Here is a 21,002-nt window from a genome sequence, read left to right as displayed (position 1 = left end):
TGTCAAATGTGAAGGTTTTCTGCTTTTCTCTGCTTTTTAATCCGTATAAATTGGATGTCTGGCCTGTTGGCCTGTTAGTCTAAAAAAAAAAAAAGCGTTTGAAGACGTCACCCTGGGCTCAGGCAAATTGTGATGGCTTCTTTTCAAAAACAGTCAAAAACCGAAGTTTCCAGTGATATACGTGGTGAAACCAGTGAATGTTTGACATTTCTGGTTAATATATTACAAACTTTAATTGATTATCATAATTCTTGCCAGTCACGTTACTGTCAATTGATTAATAGACTTGTTCAACAATGCCATCTCCAAACTTTCCTCTCTATCATGCTCCACATCAGTTATTTTTGGCACGGATACTAATTGATTAAGTTGGTATTTGATATTAGTCATCAACTGTCAATATGTGACCGTGTGACATTAGAGATGTGACACGTGTAACCTTCTTATTGAAAGGTGGGAGCATTTTTCGACACGATCTCCTCTCATACCCTGCCGATGAATAGCATCTCACACGGTAATTAACTTTGACCTTCTCAGAAATGTCAGAATCTGTCTTTGGGGTTCAAGACCAGTTGTTAGTTTGCTGTACTTTCCTGTGGGTAATTAGATTTCCCAAACAGCACACTTAGCAACTCTGCAGTCGAGTCACACATCTGTACGTGTACACTGTCCCGCAACTGCCAGACCCGACGTGTTTAGATGTCATCCCGGCGGTACGACACTTCTTCCACCCGGCCTGTCATGCATCAGAGGATCATGCTCGGCCAGGTCAGAAGTCACTTGTGTGCTTTGAAGCTTTTGAAGCACTACCGCGGGCCAAAATGGTACTAGGAGTTGGATATTGCAGCCCCTTTTTAGAGTGAGCAACCCCACAGGAGAGGAGTTCAAAGGGATGTCAGCAGACAGCCAGACGTGGCTTCACTACGACATTATGAGAGGTAGACAGAAAAAAAAAAGACTTCACTACACTGTTGTATTCTGGCATAAATATAGTTGACCCAGTCTAGTTTTCCTGTGAGAATGCCACTTTCATTCAGAAACTAGTTAAGTGAGAAAATGAAAGTTGACTATATCTTTACTGGATTGGCTGCCTCTGTGAATCTGAGGCTAACAACCACTCAGACCCTCATCTCTGCTCCTAAAAGTTTCCACCCTGACGATCATTAGCTCAGAAGGGAGTATCACATTAGATTATCTTGATATTAGGAATTTAATCATATAATCCAATTAGCTAAAATGTTGTCACCATGTTATGTTATAATAAAATGTCACAAAAATGAAAAATATCCCAAAATCAATATTATAAAGTTTTAAAGTATTTTAAAGTATTAAACATGGAAAAGCAGCAGATAATAATTATCTAGAGTATGTTATTTGACAGATTGTATAATCAGCTAATTGTTCTGTTGAGCTCTAAGAACAATGCGCTAGTTTGTGTAAATACTTTCACACCTAAATGGTGTATGTTTTGGGGACTAGTTTCAGCTGCAGATTTAGTGTGCTTGCTGGTATTTATGGCAGCAGATGGTGTATATCAACTCAAAACAATAGTTTGTACTACCTGAATAATCTTTCCATAGGATTTGTTGACATTAAGAAAAGTATAGAATATTTTGGGCCTCTCTTTGAGATTTGTGAAACAGAAGGGCAAACAAGTGTAATCCAGAGACTCTCAGAATCCATTGGTGGTAGGCAAAACTGTTTAGTCTGGAAAAGCTCTTCATTGCATCAAAAGGATATGAATAACTGTTAAAGGTTGACTGTATTCAGGTATTCAGGGAGTTCTATTGGAAGAAGGTCGTTGTTTCTCTTGTGACTGAAGTTTGTCTTTCTGCTGCATATCTTGCCTTGATTTCCTACACCGTTTCCCTTGAATAATAAAAGTCAATAATGTTGCAGCCTGCAGTTTTGATCACAGTTGATTCAGTCTCTTTGGAGATCTGTTAGTTCTCTGATGTTACTTTGAAAACTTACGGAGAAAGAAAGAAGTTATTCTTAGGTCTCGTTAGCAGCTGAGCAGTGTTGTTAAATGTCATTCAGTTTAATAGAAATGACCTCTGTAGCAGTGTTTGTACCTGTGAATTTGCCTACCTCTGGTAATTATGTTACGTATAGAACATCAGAATGCTAAATTAAGGATAACAAAAGATGAACTCTGTCCCCTTCAGACAGAACTGGATAGGTCAGTACAAACAAAACCAGACTTGTTTCATGTATTTAGAGCAGTCTACCAACTCTGTCTTTTTCACATAGAAATAATAAGAGGTCTGGGAAAAGAGAGACACAGAGAGAGGAACATCAGCTTGTTGAGCTTTACAAGTGTAATTAGTTAAATAGACACAAAAGGTTAAGTCAAGTCAAATTCATTTCTAAAAGTGCTACAGTAGCTTAAAGTGCTTTTAACATCTGCCCCAAAGTACTTCTTAGCTAACAGGTGTGTGTGTGTGTGAGAGAGTGAGGAAACAGAGGGAGGTGTGACAAAGAAACTACATTGTAAACCATTTAACAAATTATGTCCACTCAGAGTCTGAAGCATTTTCATCTTGTAGATAAATGCTCACAAATATAGAACGTTTTAGACATCGTATGGTTCTTTCTTTGGGTGAATACTAGCTGTACATTTATTTATCACTAACTGCGAGGTAAATGTTCGATCAAATGAACTTCACACGCAGGAAGTGTCTATAGGTTCCTGTAAATCTGTGTTGTAAGGCACAAATCTGACTAACATGTGAGTGCAGCCTTGTTCATGGCTGTGCATCAGCTCATATAAGAAGGTACAGCAAACAAACAAGAAACTCATTAAATCTGTGAGACAGCTGTAGGTTTGACTTTTGACCCTCTCTTGTCATTTGCATTATCTTGGCATTTGATTAGCCACTGGAGATAGACAGATATTTTTATTCGGCTCTCCAATAAGGGGGCGGCTGGCTGATATTTCTGCTGAAAGCTGCCAGCTGCCGTCAATACATCAGTGTTTAAGGCCAGAACAGAGTAACAAGGAGAGCCTGAGCGGCTAACACAGCAAACTCCATCAGGCATAAGTGGCATTGTTCGATGCAGCTGTTTTTACCTGAACAATTTTGTTGATATTAATGATATTAGCAATTTTGAATTGATATGTTTAACAAAAGGCTGTTATTTAACATTATAAATGGAATAAAAACACCAGTGGACTGGCACCTGGTATATACATATGCTTAGTGCAAGCAAATGATTAGTGAATGTTATGAGCATGCAGCGCTGTTCATTAAGCTGAAGTTGTTGGATTTGTTACTTTTAACAGCACAGTCGTAGTCTGCAGTTTACACACACCCTGCTCTGAGATGCTGGCACATTGTGGCACTTCTGTGAATCTCACACTGAAATGATATGTGCACATTTTCCCCAGATTCAGTGTAGTTATGTTCTCTTGTTATCTGTTCACATATTCAAACATTAGACTTGTGTCTGATAGAAAAGCTTTTTTTGTAAAGTTCCATTAATTAATGCAAAATGACTCCACAAATTCATATTTTTCTAAGAGTTAAAAATGTTTTAGCCTCAAATATGTGTCTGTCACCCACATAAAACCAACAGAATCACATATGAACAGAATAACACAACGCATTTTCCCGACAGACAACGTTTATCTGCTTTCATATTTTCAACAAACAAAAGTAACAAACAGTTGTTAATGGAATACCAAATGAATTATTCCTCTTACGTAAGTTCTTCCTTGTCAGGGTGACCTGACAGAAAGAAAATAGAGTGAGGAGGAGGACTGATTGTGTTCCAGGTCACCTTTTAATGAATCTCTGTCTGCTGTCTTCAAGTGCCGTCGAATGCAGTTTATTCGGGTTCATCACACAGGTTTTTTAGTAACAAAAATTTTTTCTTCTCCATGAGCTACCTTTCTGGAAAAGGCACCTAGCCACGATGAGGAAGAGATGCCCAACGCGACCAATGCACATGAAATCATGTTAGAATTAACTTATGTATTATTAACGGCATTCACTGACAGAGCCAGAAACAATAACCGTTTAGCAAGCTGGCCAGACTTCACCTATTCTGGATATCATCCTTATGTCTCATTAACACATACGGTACCTTGTTTCTGATCTCATAACTTCTCAAACATCAAATCAGGAAACCTGGGAATCGAGGAAGGTGACTGAAACAAGCACAAACTACCCTCTCAAAATCTAAATAAGTCTGTTTCCTCTGCTGAAAGTTGAGAATTTTAGTTTTAAAATTCAGTCACATAAAATAAGAATGCCGTTCTTCCAAAAGAAAAGAAATCTAATTACAGTGAATGAAAACACATTCTCTAATTAGCCCTCACTAGTACGTGAAACCTGGCTTAAACTTTCATCTGAGAGCTTTTCACCAGCATCGAGTACAGAGAGTGGCCCATATGAACTCCTTCCCTCTACTGGCAGTAACTGTCAGATGGTAGGAAGAGTGAGTGTGAGTCACTGACATGAAAGAAAAGCCCACTTTACACTGCATTCTGTTGCTCCCTTAAGTGCAATTTTATGGCACATCCACCAGTGACAGGCTTGTGAAGGGTATCAAAAGAAATGTTCACATAAAGACGGTACTACCAATACCACAGTCTTTGCAAATGGTAATTTAATTTGACAAAATGTCTAAGTTCTCATCGAATCATTCTTTACATAAGCAGCAACACAACAACGTGCCTAATTTAATTTATTTTATTTAGATAAAGCCATGATTAAATTTCTGATAAAAAATAAATTAACAAAACTAAAACTATGACAAAGACTCAAGACAACGCGCTAGTTACCAATAGACAGACAAGCGACTGCAAATCAAGTGGCATTGTTCATATACTTACCTCTATGCTGTGTTTGGCTGGTGGATGAATAAATGTACAAATCTAGTTTATCAGCGCTCTTAATTATTATGTACCGAGTTTTGATATTTGACTGTTTTTGATACTTACATGCTTTGGACATATTTTGGCCAGTTGTCAAAAAGCAATAAGGTACATTATGTTATTCTAAAATCTGTAGATATAGTCTGCAAAAATATTTATTAAAGTGCAAATTTCTGACCATTTAAGTTTCAACTTTGTAAATGTAATCAGAAAGTCAGAAACATCTGTGTACCCCACATATGTCACATAAATCAGACATGTCAGAATCCTCATTCACACCCACAGACTGCAGTACAACTCCTGAAACCTGAAACCAGATTAGCTCCATATGGCACTAGTTCTGGCCAGAGATGCTCTCTAAAGTCATTGGCCCAGTTATTACCCATCTATAGACCAGCATCTGGTTTGACATCCTGGATTCCAGCAGAGACTACAGGGACAAATATTATGGAAGTAATGTAATCAACAAAAATCTTACCTTAACCAAACCCAAACATATCTCAACTTTATTATGTCCAGCATAATACACACCTTAAAGCATTTTAAAGCTCCCCAACTCCCCAAATCTAAAAAAAAAAATCATCTAAACGTTGACTTGAACCGAGGATGACTAATCGAATAAACAACTGACATATAATCATCATACCACAAGACCCAAAAAAGCTTTTAACTACTTCCATTGGTGAATCTAGAACATATTTGTGGTGATTTTGTCCCCCTAGTTTGTTTTCAAGCATTAGTCTTTATGGTTGTACAGCTTTTGTAATAAGTATTCAGTGTTCCCAAACACTGGCTTGATTGTCTTCAGGCTCAGGGCAGAGATATGCACATTATTAAAACGGGTGGCATTTGCCTTTAAGTAGCAGCATCAAGGACTCAAGGACACTTCAACCAAGAGTTCCTCAAAGAAGTCGATATGCTGGTGGGCATGTTGTGGCACCAGACTACCCTTGATCTAATACCACTGATCTGAAATAGACACAGATTCAAATGACATGTTGTGATTATACTTGGAAATGTTTTAGAAATCTGACTTTGTGGAACAGTAATGATCTCGTTCTGTGAAAGCATTGTGTTTATGGCCTGCCTTAGGCTTCTCGTTGAGACACTCGAATAAGAGAGAGAGCTGAATAACTAACTAAGCCAGTTGTCAAAGGGCTGAATAAGGTATTAAGCAGGAGATGAACTAAAAAACATGATTTCAAGAGCTAGGCATGAATGATCTTCTTTTGATGAATTCACCACGGAGGAGCTTGAAGGTCAAAACCTTCTTTTCACAGGCGCAGCACTTAAGTGAATTGTTTTTCTCTCAAATTTACCCAAGCGCTTCGTTGTTTGGGAAAACCTGAGCAGTCACTATTCTGAGATCTCTTTAACACAGAGTCTGTCACCAGCAGGCAGAGCACCATCCATCTCTGACAGTCTGCTGCTAAACTGGCATAAATATCTGCCCTTCACAATGTGCCAATTATTTCTGCAATGTCAGAGGATCTGCGAGAACGAGTGTTTGTTGCTTTAGTCTCTCCACTTTATGTCGCTACATTATGCTGCTCATCTCGGGGACTGTATAGTGGATATACTGGCTCAAGCAGATTTCACTGTGCCCTCTTCAGCTGAAGTGCCCTCCTGGACCAAATAAAGAAATAATCATTATAGAATTATTCCTTATCGTCTTCAGGGCCGGTTATGTTTCACACGGTTAATTTTTTTTTAGCATTTTACAACACAGGGTTATATAACGAAATGTGCCTATATGCTAATCACAAAACAAAAATTATATAAATGGATAAATAAATAACATGTCATAAAGATAAAACTTGTTCATTGTGGAGTGCAGATGAATTGAGTCTCACAGCCTGATGAAAAAAAAAAAAAACAAAAACTCATTTATAAGATGCACTTATGATCAATTTGGTCCAAAGTTTGACTTCAGCAGAAAACCTCCTATAGGTAGTTGTTTGCAAAAGCTTACTTTGACGTGGAAATGCTCTCTCAAATCTCAAAGTAAAGTCTAGACTTTCCCGCTGGTTTGTGTATGTAGGGTTATTGCAGTTTGGCACGCATACGTGTCCAAGCCTGCGGTGAACTTTGCATGAGCTTCATGAGCAATATTCTCCAATGATTGCACTGGTCCATTGGGAGAGCCCCGGTGTGCCATCCCACCTCCTGCTGCCTTAACGCTGCGCTTATGTGTGAATATTCTTTTTCGCTTGTAGTTTAAAGGATAACTTTCGTTTTTTACAACCTGGACCTTATTTGTAGCATTAAATACGACCATGTAGACACCCAGACAACTTTGGTGGCATTTGGAGTCGTTTTGAAGAAATTAGCCACAGAAGAGCGGCGCGTATATCCGTATAATGCGAGTAATTGGGGCACCCGTGCGTAGCCTCGATAAACGCATAATCTGCAGCGCTCGTTCATATTCCAATATTTTGTTATGATATGCTGGTGATATTCCCCTCTGAGCCCGTGGTGGCATGTTATCAACATCCAGCGTCTCTAGACAACTACCACGTTCTGACGTGGATGACGTCATTTTCGAGCGCCGTGCGCTGCGAGCAGCCAGCCACAACAAGGCTAACTCTGCGGCGGTCGGCTAGTTTAGCTGTAGTTTGCGACTGTTATTTTTCACAAAATGGATGAATATTTTTCCGACTCTGAGGTGGTGGACGATGACTTTGTTTACGATGGACGTCCTTACCGTTTTGAGCCTGAGTACGCGGAAGAGGAGCTCGTTGAAAGGAGGACGTGGAGGCAGAGAAAGGAACAGCTGGCCAAACAACAACAAACGGCTGCGCGTCCACGAGTAGACGGTAACTGGTGGTGTTCTTGTGGACAATGTTCATCGATGACAACAGAGGAGGATATGTTCATCGATGACAACAGAGGAGGATGTGTCAATAAACGTCTGTATCACAAGACTGGAGGATTTCCGCGCAATGATAAATCGGGCTGTGGTGGAGACGTTTTTTCGTGTCCCTAAAGTGAACTGGAAGACCCAGCCAAAGCCTGCTGGACCAAATGGGCAACTTTCGATTGAGTAAGTAGCTTACACACATGTATAGATTGTTTATTTGCCTTGGTTTTGTTTGACAGAAGTTTATCATTGCGCGGAAATCCTCCAGTGTTGTGACACAGACATTTATTGACACATCCAGACGCGTATCTCCTGGCCTCAAGTCCTACTCTGAGCAACAGAGGCATCCCTCCTCTGTTGTCATCGATGAACATTGTCCACAAGAACACCACCAGTTACCGTCTACTCGTGGACGTGCAGCCGTTTGTTGTATTTTGGCCAGCTGTTCCTCTCTCTGCCTCCTCGTCCTCCTTTCAACGAGCTCCTCGTCCGTGTACTCTGGCTCAAAACTGTGAGGACGTCCATCGTAAAAATGAAACTCGAAACTCGAAAATGACGTCATCCACGTCAGAAGTAGTTGTCTAGAGACACTGGATGTTGATAACATGCCATCACGGGCTCAGAGGGGAATAGCGCCAGCAAATCATAACAAAATATTGGAATATGAACGAGTTTCGCCGCAGATTATGCGTTTATAGAGGCTACGCACGGGTGCCCCAATTACTCGCATTATACGGATATACGCGCCGCTCTTCTGGGGCTAATAAAACGACTCCAAATGCCACCAAAGTTGTCTGGGTGTCTACATGGTCGTATTTAATGCTACAAATAAAGTCCAGGTTGTAAAAAACGAAAGTTATCCTTTAAGGTCAGACCATTCCTTTTAAATATCATCCAAAGTTCTGTCTTTGCGTTTGGCTTTCTTTGCCAGCCCACTGAATATTGTGTGTTGCCTGGATTTAATCTCCTCTACCAATCGCTGTGTCTAGCGCAAAGTTTGCTTTTCTCTTGTGGTCCATGGCTATTCCTGACAAAACCTTCTGGCAGCATAAAAGGAGAAATTGCAAAGCAGGTGCCGTTAATTTAAGTTAAACTGAGATTTATAGATCAAAGGTGTGTAAATTACAAATGGGATTCCTAAAACATGCTTTACCACATTATGCTCATCATCTTTTATAAATCATTAGTACACCGTCAGAAATTATCTTAAGACTAAATGGATTTTAAATCCAAGAACATTTTTATAGATGAGGCCCCTGGTCTGTGGTCTGGTGGTAGAGCAGCGGATACTTCTGTATTGCTTGGCAGACAGCAGCAGGGTGAACAGGCTGTGGCTGGGGTGGGTGTAGTCTTCTAGTTCCGTTTGGATATCACTGTCATAATCATTTCGGTGACTGATATGAGCAAGAACTTCACACGTTTCCATCCACACCTTTCTCTTCTTTCTTTCTTATTATCTATATCAGGCATGTCAACCCGTTTCCATAAAGGGCCGTGTGGCTGCAGTTATCCGTTCCCCCCAAGAGGAGCACACCAGGCCAACCAATCAACATCAAGGGGTCACTTAGTTATCAGCTGAAGACTGAGATCATCTGATTAATTGATTCCAGCCTGGTGTGCTCCTCCTCGGCTGGAACGATAACCTGCAGCCACACGGCCCTTTATGGATTCAATTTGACATACTTGATCTACATGCATTGATTGTGTCAACATACGTTTTCCTATTCTAATTTTCTAGTTGATGTACTGAACAGTTAGGGTTAGGTTGTAGGTTTGACTGTATGGCCATTTCTTTAATTGGTTCTCATTAGAAAGGTAAGTGGCATTGAGGACACAACATGGTGGCAGTAAAATTTATAATTTAACCCTTACCAATAATTAAGACTTTAATAAGATTTGGGGACATTGTCAGGTCTTACATTGGTTATTAATGATTTCATCATACAGCATTAGAGGAGCAGCATGCAGATGTATCTGCACTCATAGTTAAAACTTGTTAATGGGCTAATAGTTGATTACTATAAATAAAGTTTATAATTAGATCATTGCTTTTAGTGATGGTGCCCTCTATAAAGAAATAATAAAGGCAGAGAGACAAAAACTGAGGGACATAGTGAACTGCAACGTTGGTTTCAAAGAAGCAGCTGGACAATGGGGAAATAATTATGAATGCAATATTTACTCACCTTTGACTCTGCTTTGTTAAAGTGGGCATTCAGGTTAATCTGCCCTTCATTATAGCCTACAAGTAATGTACAGTAAGTGTATAACAATATCTTATAATTACCATTATCTTACTGAGCATCAGGTTGAGGAACAAGGACAGTACTGCCCATCACAATGTGTTTACATATCTGCTTCATATCCTAGTCTGGTCTCCGCTCACAACGCCAGTATGTACTCTTTACTGTGTTTGGTTCCATATTCAGCTTTCTTTACTCAGTGCTTCATGACTCACTGTAAAGGTCCGTTAAGTAATGTATGACCTTCACATACCTCAGCAGGAACAGAAAGTCTTGAAACATTAGTGGGCTGGAAAGTGAGTCTTGAATGTTGCACTGCAAAACATCTCCACTCAGTCACGAGTCAGTTACTAAGTCTTAAAAGCCGGCATTTCTGCAGATGGGGTGTGCTTATTTAACCTGTTTGCAATACAAATCAAGTTGTTTTAAAAATTTAAAGCGTTGTTTTCTTGGTCCTGAATCTCGACCAGATTGCTGTGTCTTGTGTCAAGACACTGAGGCTAAATTTGATGCATTTTCTGAAACATGCGGTGTGGGATAGTTGCATCCTGCTGGCATGATTTTCTCTTCTTTAAAAGCATTTATACATGACGCAAACTGACAAATTTTATTTTAAGGCGTAGGATTCTCCAAAACTCCAAAATAATTGTTTGTTGAGCAAATTTCTCACCTCTCTCAAAGACAAAGCATGGCACTGATGAATCCCCTTTACTGCCCTTTTTCAACCTTTTTATTGTCTCTATTTTATAGCTCTAAACTTCACCCAGTGTGATCTTCATACTCACTGTCTTTATTCCACGCTCTGTACAGTGTATCTCAACCATTTCTTGACACCTAGCAGTTTATAGGCCTTTGCTCCAATCAAACATGGTGCTGTTGATTTGACAGATTCAGGCAGAGAGGAAGATCTAATCAGTGAAATCTGCCGGTGAAGTGATTGGTTGGAACAAAGCTCTGCAATTTCTCGGGCGTCGGTGGTACATGTGGATGAGAACCACTAAGTCTTCAGGAAGCTGTTTCTTTCTAAGCGCTCAGCCATGCTGTCTGCTCCACATCCTCTGAATAGAGAAGATCAGCTCGTGCCAAAATAGCGTCCATGTTTCCATCAGCGGTGTCCCTCCCCAACACTGTGGGCTTTCACACAGTGTTGGACACGCTGTCAGCAACAACGAGCTCTAACCAGGCAGTGACGCTATCCACAGTGTCAGCAGCCCTACTGCCTGTCGACTGGGTTTCATGCTAAAGGCTTTCTGAAATGAATATTGTAAATCCAGTGGAGAGTTTTAAACACCTTAAGCCCTGGTTACAACATGACAGCTTATGAATATTTCTGATGGTGCATTCTGTAAAAGAGTGATGTAATAGTAATTCTAATAGTACCTGAGTAGATTCAAAACATAGAGAGAGGACATAGCAAGGACACAAAAACAGCCTAAAAATGTATAATTGATTAATTTTAGTGATTTATTTTACATTAGATTAAAGAAAGAAACTGAAAAGACTAAAAGGTGATGTAGTTTTATTCTTCCTGAGCAACTGGACAAACCATTATAGATCTGATGAAGCATAATCCATCACTTCATATTCATTGCAGAGATATTTATCTCTCCATGTCTCCTGTTGCAGTTTTTGTTTGTGATGAGTGCGAACACCTAGAGAGAGATTTTTTTTTTTATGTTTCAAGCTTCAATGTTTCAAGCTTTTGCCACTTTTTTTCCTTGGATGGATTTTTCTCCATGGATTAAGTCTTTTTGATACTTTTCTTCTTAAAGAGATGATACAGCCTTCAGTCCTCCACAGGCTTCCAACTCAAATTCTAGTATAGCCAGTCCTGTTATTTTGAATGCTTTCTTATTCTACCTGAATGTAAATAGTGCTGCCTAGGTCTTGCTATTGAAGTTAGCCCTCAATCTTTAACCCTCTCAGACCCACTGTTGCAAAATTACAACATCAGTTTTAGCTATACTATACTTTTTTTAAAAAGACCATTTTACGTAGTCAGTGGGTCCTGTTGTTTAACCCAGCAATGCTATTGGATGGTAAATGTGTTTATAGGTCTTGCCATTAGGCCATGAACTCACACAACCTGCAAATCAAAAAGGTATTTGGGCCTTACAGGGTTAAGTGATATTTGAATATGCAGCATAGAGTTGCTGAAAGCAACAAAAATCTGCCTGAAGAATGGATGGGTAAAATATCAAAGCTGAGAGACCTCTTGCTCAGTTAGAAGTGGGACTTGATCACTAGGTGAGTCATGACTGTGCGTAGTACAGAGTGAAGAAGCCAAGTGAGAAGCACAAAGCACTGAAACTGATATTTTTTCATCAGCATTCACTTTAACACTAGAAAGGCCAAGCCATCATCAGTTTTGAATTAGACATGAAATATCTCAGCGTTTAAAATGACGTGACGTTTCCCGACCGTATAAACTGTCAATTTTACACTTTGCAATTCACACGAGAAAAATATACTCTTTATTTCTACTGGAGCTATAATTTCATGACCTTTTCTTTGACCCCTTAAAACCAATTCACCATGAATGATTCTTAACTCTCGCTCAACGTGAAGTTTTCTACTATCCCTACTAGCATAAGTCTGGTGATATGCTGCTCACTAACATTAAATATTCATCACTAAATGGCCAACAATCAAAGTTAAAGTTCGTAAGAAAGCATCCATGGGTATTATTTATTGTGGTTCAAAAACTCAACTAATCAGCTTCATCAGGACTGTGTAAGTGTGGTTTGATCACATTTGATTGACAGAGGCCTGGAAACAAGAGCAAACAACTGTCCTCACGTTAAAAAATGCTCAATCCTCATTGGTGCATGGAAGTATGCACCTTTTTCTAGCCGAGCCCGGCCCACTTCTAACCAGCAAGAAAAGCAAAGACAAAAACAGAAAAATATATAAATCTCTAAGAACAAGAATGCTTCTAACCTTTGCCCAAAGTTGTGTGGTTGTGTAGGAAGATAATGAACCGAAACCTGAAAAGGTTTTCTGGACCTTTCTGAAAGATTCTGATATGACACTGTTGCACACTTTATTTATACAGAAACAGCAGCAAGAAAATTTCAAAAAGGAAATATTTAAAGTAGTAGAATTGGAGTCAGTATTAGAGGGAAAACTGATTAAATTCTGTCTAATTATTATTGAATAAAGACGAGGACAGCACTCCAGTTTGACTTAATCCAGGCCTGGGTGTTCTGTAAGTGAGAGTTTGGCAGGTGAGTCTAAAATCTTTTTGGCACAGCTGCAGTGATGGACATTTTGGTGTACCTGCCCTGCATGTTATCAATCATTATGATATTTTCTTACTTGCATTCCTGTTCCGCTTCCTCATCGCCACTGCTTACAGCAATAAGCGGGCACTCAGCATTTCACAACACTTGCAGTTTGTCTTTAATAAAGTATTTGTGCATTGCTTATAATTAAAGCAGAACTTACTGCAGGGGTCACTGCTTCCCAGAAACTTCTGGGATAATCTCTGGAAAGAGCAGCAAAACCCTGCACACCCAGGGCACAGTTAAATTTTACATTTCCATCTACTGTGACCCAATTACTCTATGTATATTATGCATCGGCTGTCTTCTGCCATGCCGCTATGGTGAACACCACAGGCTGTTTGGCTCACTGTCACAGTAGCGTGCTCTTGTAAACAAATTGAATTTATGTAACCTTGCTGACGGGTAGGAACTGCACAGTCCAGGCTGGCTGGTGAGTGTGGCGTTCCCAATGTTTGGGGCCCGGTGGAAACACAGTTATTACGACCAGAAAGAGTGAACTCACCGCCTACAGTGGCAGCCAGCTTGTTTTGTTATATGGATGATGAAGTTGATGTATGGGCCCCTTGTATGCGCAGAACAGCCACAGTCTTTCTGCCAAGTGATGAATAGCATCAATACTGTGGGCTATTGGAAAAGACCGGGGCACACAAGATCTCATCTCAACTCCTCTTTTCCATTTTCTCCATTTTTTCCATTTTTGGCACATCTCAAATAAATTGTATTGTTTTCCTTTTTGTTTTGTCCTTCACGTCCTCCTTTCCGTCTTCCTCGAAATATAGACCCCACTCCTTTTCGTGTAACTTTTAATGAGCTAAAAGGTATGCAAGAGTGCACAGGAAACACTTGACAAAGCACTTTTGAAAGATTAAGGCTGACTAACAGCACAGTGGTGCCTAGTTGGCTTTGTCTCCCCCCTTTCTTTCTCTGCATCTGTCCACCCGAGCAAGAGGCCGCGGGAATGAGCATTGCAATAGAGGCGAGATTAGAATCGGATGTGAATTGGGCTGGAGATTGGTTTGTAGACTGAAAATGCCTGAAAATGGAAGATGGGGTGGAAGCAGAGGGAAGACTGGGGGACAGATGAACAATGAGAGAGAAGGTCACAAATAAAAAGCCAGCGTGAGAGGATGGTAGTGCTGCCGGTGGGTTGGAGGATAAGAATGATTGAGTAGCAGAATTTGCTCTGATATTTGCATGAAAAATAACTTTATAATGGCTCTAGATTTTCTCCTTACCACATCATTCTTTAGTCACGTAATTTTAAGTAATGACATCTTTTCTCTGAGTGCCCAGTGGCTGCTTTGAAAGCCAACAGCTGCTCTGTATTTTAGGTCGCCCATTAAAGCACTCAGGGTCTTTTGTGGCTTTCATTCCACATTCCACGTCATTTGTCACCACTAAGTGAATTTGATGAGAAATTACCTGTTTCAGGAGCCATAACTGAAGAAAGAGCATGCCGATTCCTCCTAATGACTTCTGATTGTCATCTGAGCCTGAAACCTGTGGGCTACTCATGGGTGACTGAGGTGGCTTATTCAAAAAATCATATTGTTGGACGATGATATGACTTTATTCTTTAGTGTTCATTTTACATCTCTCCACATAAGCATGCTGGGGTGCAAAAATCATAAACTGTTTTAAAGTACTTGTAGTTTGTTGACTGCACTTGGTTTTCCAGTGTTTGGTATCAAATTATTTCCAGGCAGAGGGCTCTATCGATTATTTGCTGCACAAGGTGTAAGAGAGACAGTTTCCATAAAACTTTCATGTGGTCTGCTTTCCTGTTTGCCTCAATAGGAGTTAGTGTTTGGGTGTTAACTCTCACAAAGGGACCTTATTGATTCTTACATTGATTTCCAACTATCCTTTCCTCTTTTTCTCCCTCACAGTGGCAAACATTTTGTGGCGAGAAGAAGGTACGTCTAGACTGCTTCTGCTTCACTATAGCATTCATTAAACTGAGTTAATTGAATTCTAGTAATAGAGTTACTGAACTGTGATGAGAGGGATTAAATGATTTGATGCTCTGAAAGTAGATAGCAATGTTGTAGGCTTATTTCCGTTGCATATGTTCACACTGTGCTGTCTCAATCTATTTTAGGTATGTGCTATAACAGGGCGGTTGTTGCTTTCTCTCCAGGTCTCGGCATTGGCAACATGTTCTATGTGTTCTATGAAGATGGTATTAAAGTCATTCAGCCTGTGGCATGTGAGATACAGCGACACATTAAACCCAGTGAGAAGCTGCTGGCTCTGCAGGTGAGTGGCCGGGCAAAACACAAATTCAGCTTTCTTTCTTAACAGTGACTCATTTTTATCGTGATTGATTCTGAGCTGGACTGGACCATTCCAGTGTGGGTTGAAGCTGTGAGGAGGAGCACTTGGGCCTAACTGTTGGCACAGATCATCTGTTACTTTGTGCTATAGAAATTTGTGCCTGACAGCTTTCTTTTATCCTCAGTGTTAGTCAACATAGAAAACACCGCAGTCTCCTGGATATCTTAACAGTAATTTAAGTTTATGTTCTGGTCGTCAGTCTTGATTACTTCAACTTTGACTCTGAGAAGTCATGTTCTTATCAATCAGTGTGGTTTGGTACAACACCCATAATCCTCAGCTGTTATTGCTATGGAAAGGAATCCAGATACAGGCTGATAATCAGATGTAGCAAATTAAGAAAAATGCAGTCATGAATTTAAGTAAAAATGAGCTAAAATGTGAAATTAAACTGATTAAAACTGCATAATTTCTTATCAGGTTTTTACTTATCATACATTTTATCTTCTGCTTTTAAATAAATAATGGACCAAACAAACCCACAGAGAACACCAGACACAAAAACTGTGCAGCCAGCTGGTAAAGTTAACTCCAAGTTGCAAAATTACACATTTAGCCGCTTAAGAGCCAAATTGTTGTTTTTCTCAGAGCAGCAAACCAAAGTAAAAAGCAGAATGAATATTGGATATTGAACACAACCTCAAAAGAAGATCGATTGCTCGCTTTCACACGTTTATTTTATTACATTATCTGGTTCTTTGACAAGATGTTCTAATGTAATAAAATAGACATTTTAAAGAGAACACTAAAAACTGCTGCAAGTCCTTGGCAGGCATAAATCAAAAACTTTATAACATTCTCCACCATGAGGCAATAAACACTAAAACATTTATGATGTTAATATTTTTATACTGAACTTACATGAATAAATAGTAACATAGGAAAGTGTTTGTGTTTTCGAATGGCATAACGTGGTAATATGTGACTGATTTATATTTCTCCGGCCTTCAAGTAGTAGCGTGCTGTTGCCTGACCTGGTAACAGCTATAAAAAGCAATCATTAGCACTCAATATAGTTTATACCGGGATTTAGGTGACATTCTTAATCAGCAAATAACGGTTCAATGTCCTGCTCGAGACAAGCCTTTGCTGTCACAAATTTAGAGGACACAGCCTCCAACCACCAGCTTGTACGTCCTAGCTAGAGCACCTGCATTATAAATAGTGATGTCATTGTCTCATTCTGTCAGTGATGAGTCCAAAAGTAGAAACCGGGCTGCTTTCTCTCTCTATTCCTTTTCAACGAAGAGGCAAAGAGTTGTAAATTAGGCATGATTTTTTTCCCTGAAATCCCAGAGTGTTGGGAGTTTAGACTAGAATAGCCCTCCAGAGTGAATAAATGCTCACCAAGACATACAAAGTAACACATAAATGAACAAACATGTGGTCAGTTTTTAATGAAAACTACTGTATATACTGTATTTCCATATTTTGTGGTTTTTAAGTTACATTAAATGTTCCTTTATGGATTGGGAACATACAATGCTGTTTTACTTTGTCCAAAAGGGGTTGACATTTTGGAGATACATGTTTTTTATTGTGAACAGTGAACAAATAATGTAAAATATAGAGAAAATTGTTTAGTGTGTTTTAGCTTGAAGCAAATGATATCCATTTTTAGGCCACAAAAGGGTGTCACTATAGTATAAGTTATTAGCCGTATGTGTTAACAGTTTACACATCCAGCAGACGCACTGCAACATTAGCATTCATTAGGAGTCATGTTTATGTCATATAGTCCAGTATTCACTCACCTCTTAAATGTTCTTGGTCTTGACTAACTCCTGAAGGAGACATGTTGCTGTATACAGGGCTTATCAGAGATTTTTTGCTGCTGAAACTGTGCAGATGTGAGCAGTCAGACTGCACCACATTAGTGAAGTTGTGGGCTGTAAAACCAGAATAATGATCTGAAAGGTGCTAAAATGCACTGCAGAGTTGAGGGAAACTGCAAAGCTGGATGACCCTTTTCCTATTACAAATACATTTTCCAGTTGTTAATGTAAAGATATTGGTTAGTGCAGCTATGAAGAGATTATTGCTAGCTACTCAGTAGACACAGCTGCTGCTTTACAGTGTTGAGCCTGTATGTTTAATTTAGCTCATTCACAGACCGCATGCAGTGCAGTCAGAGCTGGTTTCAACTCTCAGCGGACTCTTTACACCCAGCCTCCCCCACTGACTCACCGTTTATCACGAAAGCTTCCAAGCAGCAAAATATTCAAAGCAGGTTGCTGATGGATACCTGTTAGATTTACATGTGTTCTCGAACGGACACTTTCCCCTGAGCTGCCTTTCATCCAGGACCTCCACTCTTATTGGCTGGCTGATGCATAAAGCGATGCCATGAATGCACAGCAATCAGCCAAGCATTCCTCTGAGAGGTGTGTTTGTATTAGGATATCAATCCAGTGCTGTCATGGGGGGATTGCTGTGAGAATGCGAGGCCGCTCCCAGCATGGTACTCACGTTTTCTCCATTGCAGGGGGGCATTGATTGATTTGTTTATGGTAATCGCACAGCCTGTCCATTACCCTTAACTACCATATATAGTGTTTTACTGTGATACACACAGTAGCTGGGGAAACACTTACATGTCCAATTGTAGTGGAGACAGTCCAGGAAGTGTCTTTATTTTGCCTCCGTCTGCAGCCCAGAAGAATCTGAGAGGGAGCATCCACATTTTTCTTGCTGCCGCAGTGTTGTGGCAAGTACTATGTGCTGTGGAATGATTCTTTCCTTAACAAAGGGAGACTATTATGGTATGTAATGGCAGTGTACCATGTGTGTAGGGCTCTTTATTTTTGGTTAAATTAAAAAAAAAATCTTTTGTTTATTTTCATCAGGCACCAAACTCATAACTCCTTGGAGTGCCGACTATGTGGCAGCCCGTCACTCTGACGTCTCTCCACTGATGCATGTCCGAAGGTCCTGTGTGTGTCACAAAAATATCTGTATAGAAGTTTAATTTCCCCACGTAGGGGGAACAAAGTGCTGATTTTAATGTAATTGGAATTCTCTAAATACCAATTGTAGGGCATTCATCTATGTTTTGTTGCTGTACGTACCTAAAGGGACTCGGGTACCTAATCAACAGCTCATTTGCAGTTTGTCTCCATTTTTCACCAGAAGCAATTTCTGAGCTCTTAGCTTTTCCGACAGGACCTTGTTTACTGTGAACTGCCATGTTGTGATGCCAGGGGAAAATCAGTTTGAACTAATCTTTTTGAGAAAATCAGGGTGAAAATCTGCAAGCAGTGAGCCTCGTGTGTACGTGATGTGCCTCGCCTCATGTCTGGTGAATCAGTATCTGAAGATGTGATTTTAGTCGGTGTTAACGTTTAAGTTCTGATTGAGTTATCTGTCATTTGAAAAACTGCTGTAAGTATATGGCAGTTTGGATTGAAACCTTGGAGAAACACCTTGAGAGAATAGAAGTGAAAGTGCTGCTGCTTCCCTGCAAAGTTCCTCTTTTTGACACTTTGGATGTTGCTGCTTCACTGTTTTCTGCTGTTTTCCTCCCCACAGACGGCTGATGTTGTGTCACAAATATATTAGCTCTACAAATCATCTAGTGGCTTAACTGGGGAATATCAGAGCCCTCATATTTCTCAACATAGCTCTTTAAATGTCATCATCCACACTGACAAGCGAAAAGAGTGGAAATCCTTTTAAAGCATATTCTGCAGTAGTATTTTTTAATTTTTTTTACAGTTTCTGTTCAGCAGATACAGTATTTTATTGTTTCTGGCGTGATTCCAGTGCTGTTCTATGCAGCAAGTATTTTAGTGAATCCATGAAAAATATATACTGTTCTGTATCTGGAGAGTGTAGGCATTTACATAATAAATGGGAGAAAAAACATATCTGCAGTCTTAAGAAGCTGTCAGTTACTACATAAATCGCATACATGCTATACACCCACGCAGATACAGACATATGCAACACACATAAACACAGGAAGGATTAAAGCCGCCCCCATTCACACCCTCGGCTGGGCATCAGATGTTCGATTTCTCACCTCTTAAAGGTGCAATAAGTAAGATATTTACAGCATCTGCAGCACGAAATGACCACAGTGTGGGTCTGAAGGGGTTTCACAGGGTTCAATACCAATGACTCAATGATTGCCTCAGCAGGCGCGGGCATTTCTGGCTTTTAAAAGCCGACTTTCCCAACCCGGTTTAGATCAAAACCACTGACAGATGCAACTTTACACTGAAAGACATTGCAGCTACAAAGAATTGAAAACCTTGTTATGATGCCAAAAATGCCAAAGTGCTGTCATTGTTTTAGCATTCTGCATCATGAAACGACCTTTCTACTAGATTTTATTGTTGCAGTTCTGCCCGAATTAACCTGTGTTTCGACAGATAAAGTACAGAGGACTGGATGAGTGGGGGCCTGAAGTAGAGGTGAGATAAATTCTGTCAGTGATGCTGCAGCTCCCCCTCATCCTTGATAGAGTTCAATGAAATTCATACATTACCTAATGCCCCTCTAACTGAGAGAAGTTGGCCTGTGGGAAGCCGCCTGTCATGGACTGCCTCTGCGGTTGTAAATATGGGAGAAAGTGTTCATCCCACCATGCCGGAGCCCTTCATTCATCCTTGCTGGCCAGCAGCTCCCTAAATCGTCCCACACAATCTGGAACAGACGACTGGGCAGAGTCTGGAGGCTCGGAGGGCCGGGAAGGGGGCGAAGGGGAGGAAAGCTCCAGAGACAGAAGGCCGGTCAGGGCTCCCGTTGGCCAGGAAGGCAAGAGCTGCCAGAGCTGGAAGCTGAACAGCCGCACATCGTCTGCAGGCTTTGTTCTGTGGATTGTGTGCACAAACAGGAGCGATTAGAGATTTTTCAGGACCTCGCAAAGCTCATTCATCTAAGTTGCCGAGATAAAGGGTCTCACATCAGCATAGGTGATAAGTCTGCAAGTAGTAAACAACACACAATACCAACCGGGTGAAGATAATTGTTTTTTAATGAGACGTATTTCTCTGTGATATGAAAAACAATTAGTTAACAATGAAATGTGTGTGTGTTTTTTTGTTTTTTTCCAGGAGGAGGTGTGCCCCACCTCACCAGGAGAGGAGGTTCAGAGGTGTGTGTGGTCATCAGCGGTCAACATCAAGGACAAGTTTATTTATGTGACGCAGCCAACCTTGGATCGAGTGCTCATAGTTGACATCCAGTCTCAGAAGGCTGTCCAGGTAGTTTTCAGGCTAAATCGGAAAACGGTTGATGTCCCTTTTGTCAGCAACATTACAATAATGTATGATGTGAGAGGGGTTAACAGTTCTTCACAGAGCAGGAAAAGAATTTATAATCTTTCCTTTTTGTAAAACATCTTCCTCACAGAACTGAAAATCTGCTTCCATCTGTGCCAAACAACCTCA

The 21,002-nt window shown here is 40.2% G+C and overlaps 1 protein-coding gene across 1 annotated transcript in view; it reads left to right on the top strand.

The window, feature by feature from the left end:
• The window catches only part of fstl5 (follistatin-like 5), a 163,779-nt gene that overhangs the window by 125,794 nt on the left and 16,983 nt on the right, over positions 1 to 21,002 (top strand). The window contains exons 11-13 of the mRNA XM_041944045.1: positions 15,162 to 15,188; positions 15,413 to 15,531; positions 20,667 to 20,816. Of these exons, the coding sequence (XP_041799979.1) occupies positions 15,162 to 15,188; positions 15,413 to 15,531; positions 20,667 to 20,816 (296 nt within the window). The remainder of the gene's footprint in view (positions 1 to 15,161; positions 15,189 to 15,412; positions 15,532 to 20,666; positions 20,817 to 21,002) is intronic.

Source organism: Chelmon rostratus, chromosome 9 (genome assembly GCF_017976325.1).
Source record: "Chelmon rostratus isolate fCheRos1 chromosome 9, fCheRos1.pri, whole genome shotgun sequence".
In the NCBI taxonomy this organism is placed as follows: Eukaryota; Metazoa; Chordata; class Actinopteri; order Chaetodontiformes; family Chaetodontidae; genus Chelmon; species Chelmon rostratus.
This window is presented reverse-complemented; position numbering and strand designations above follow the sequence as displayed.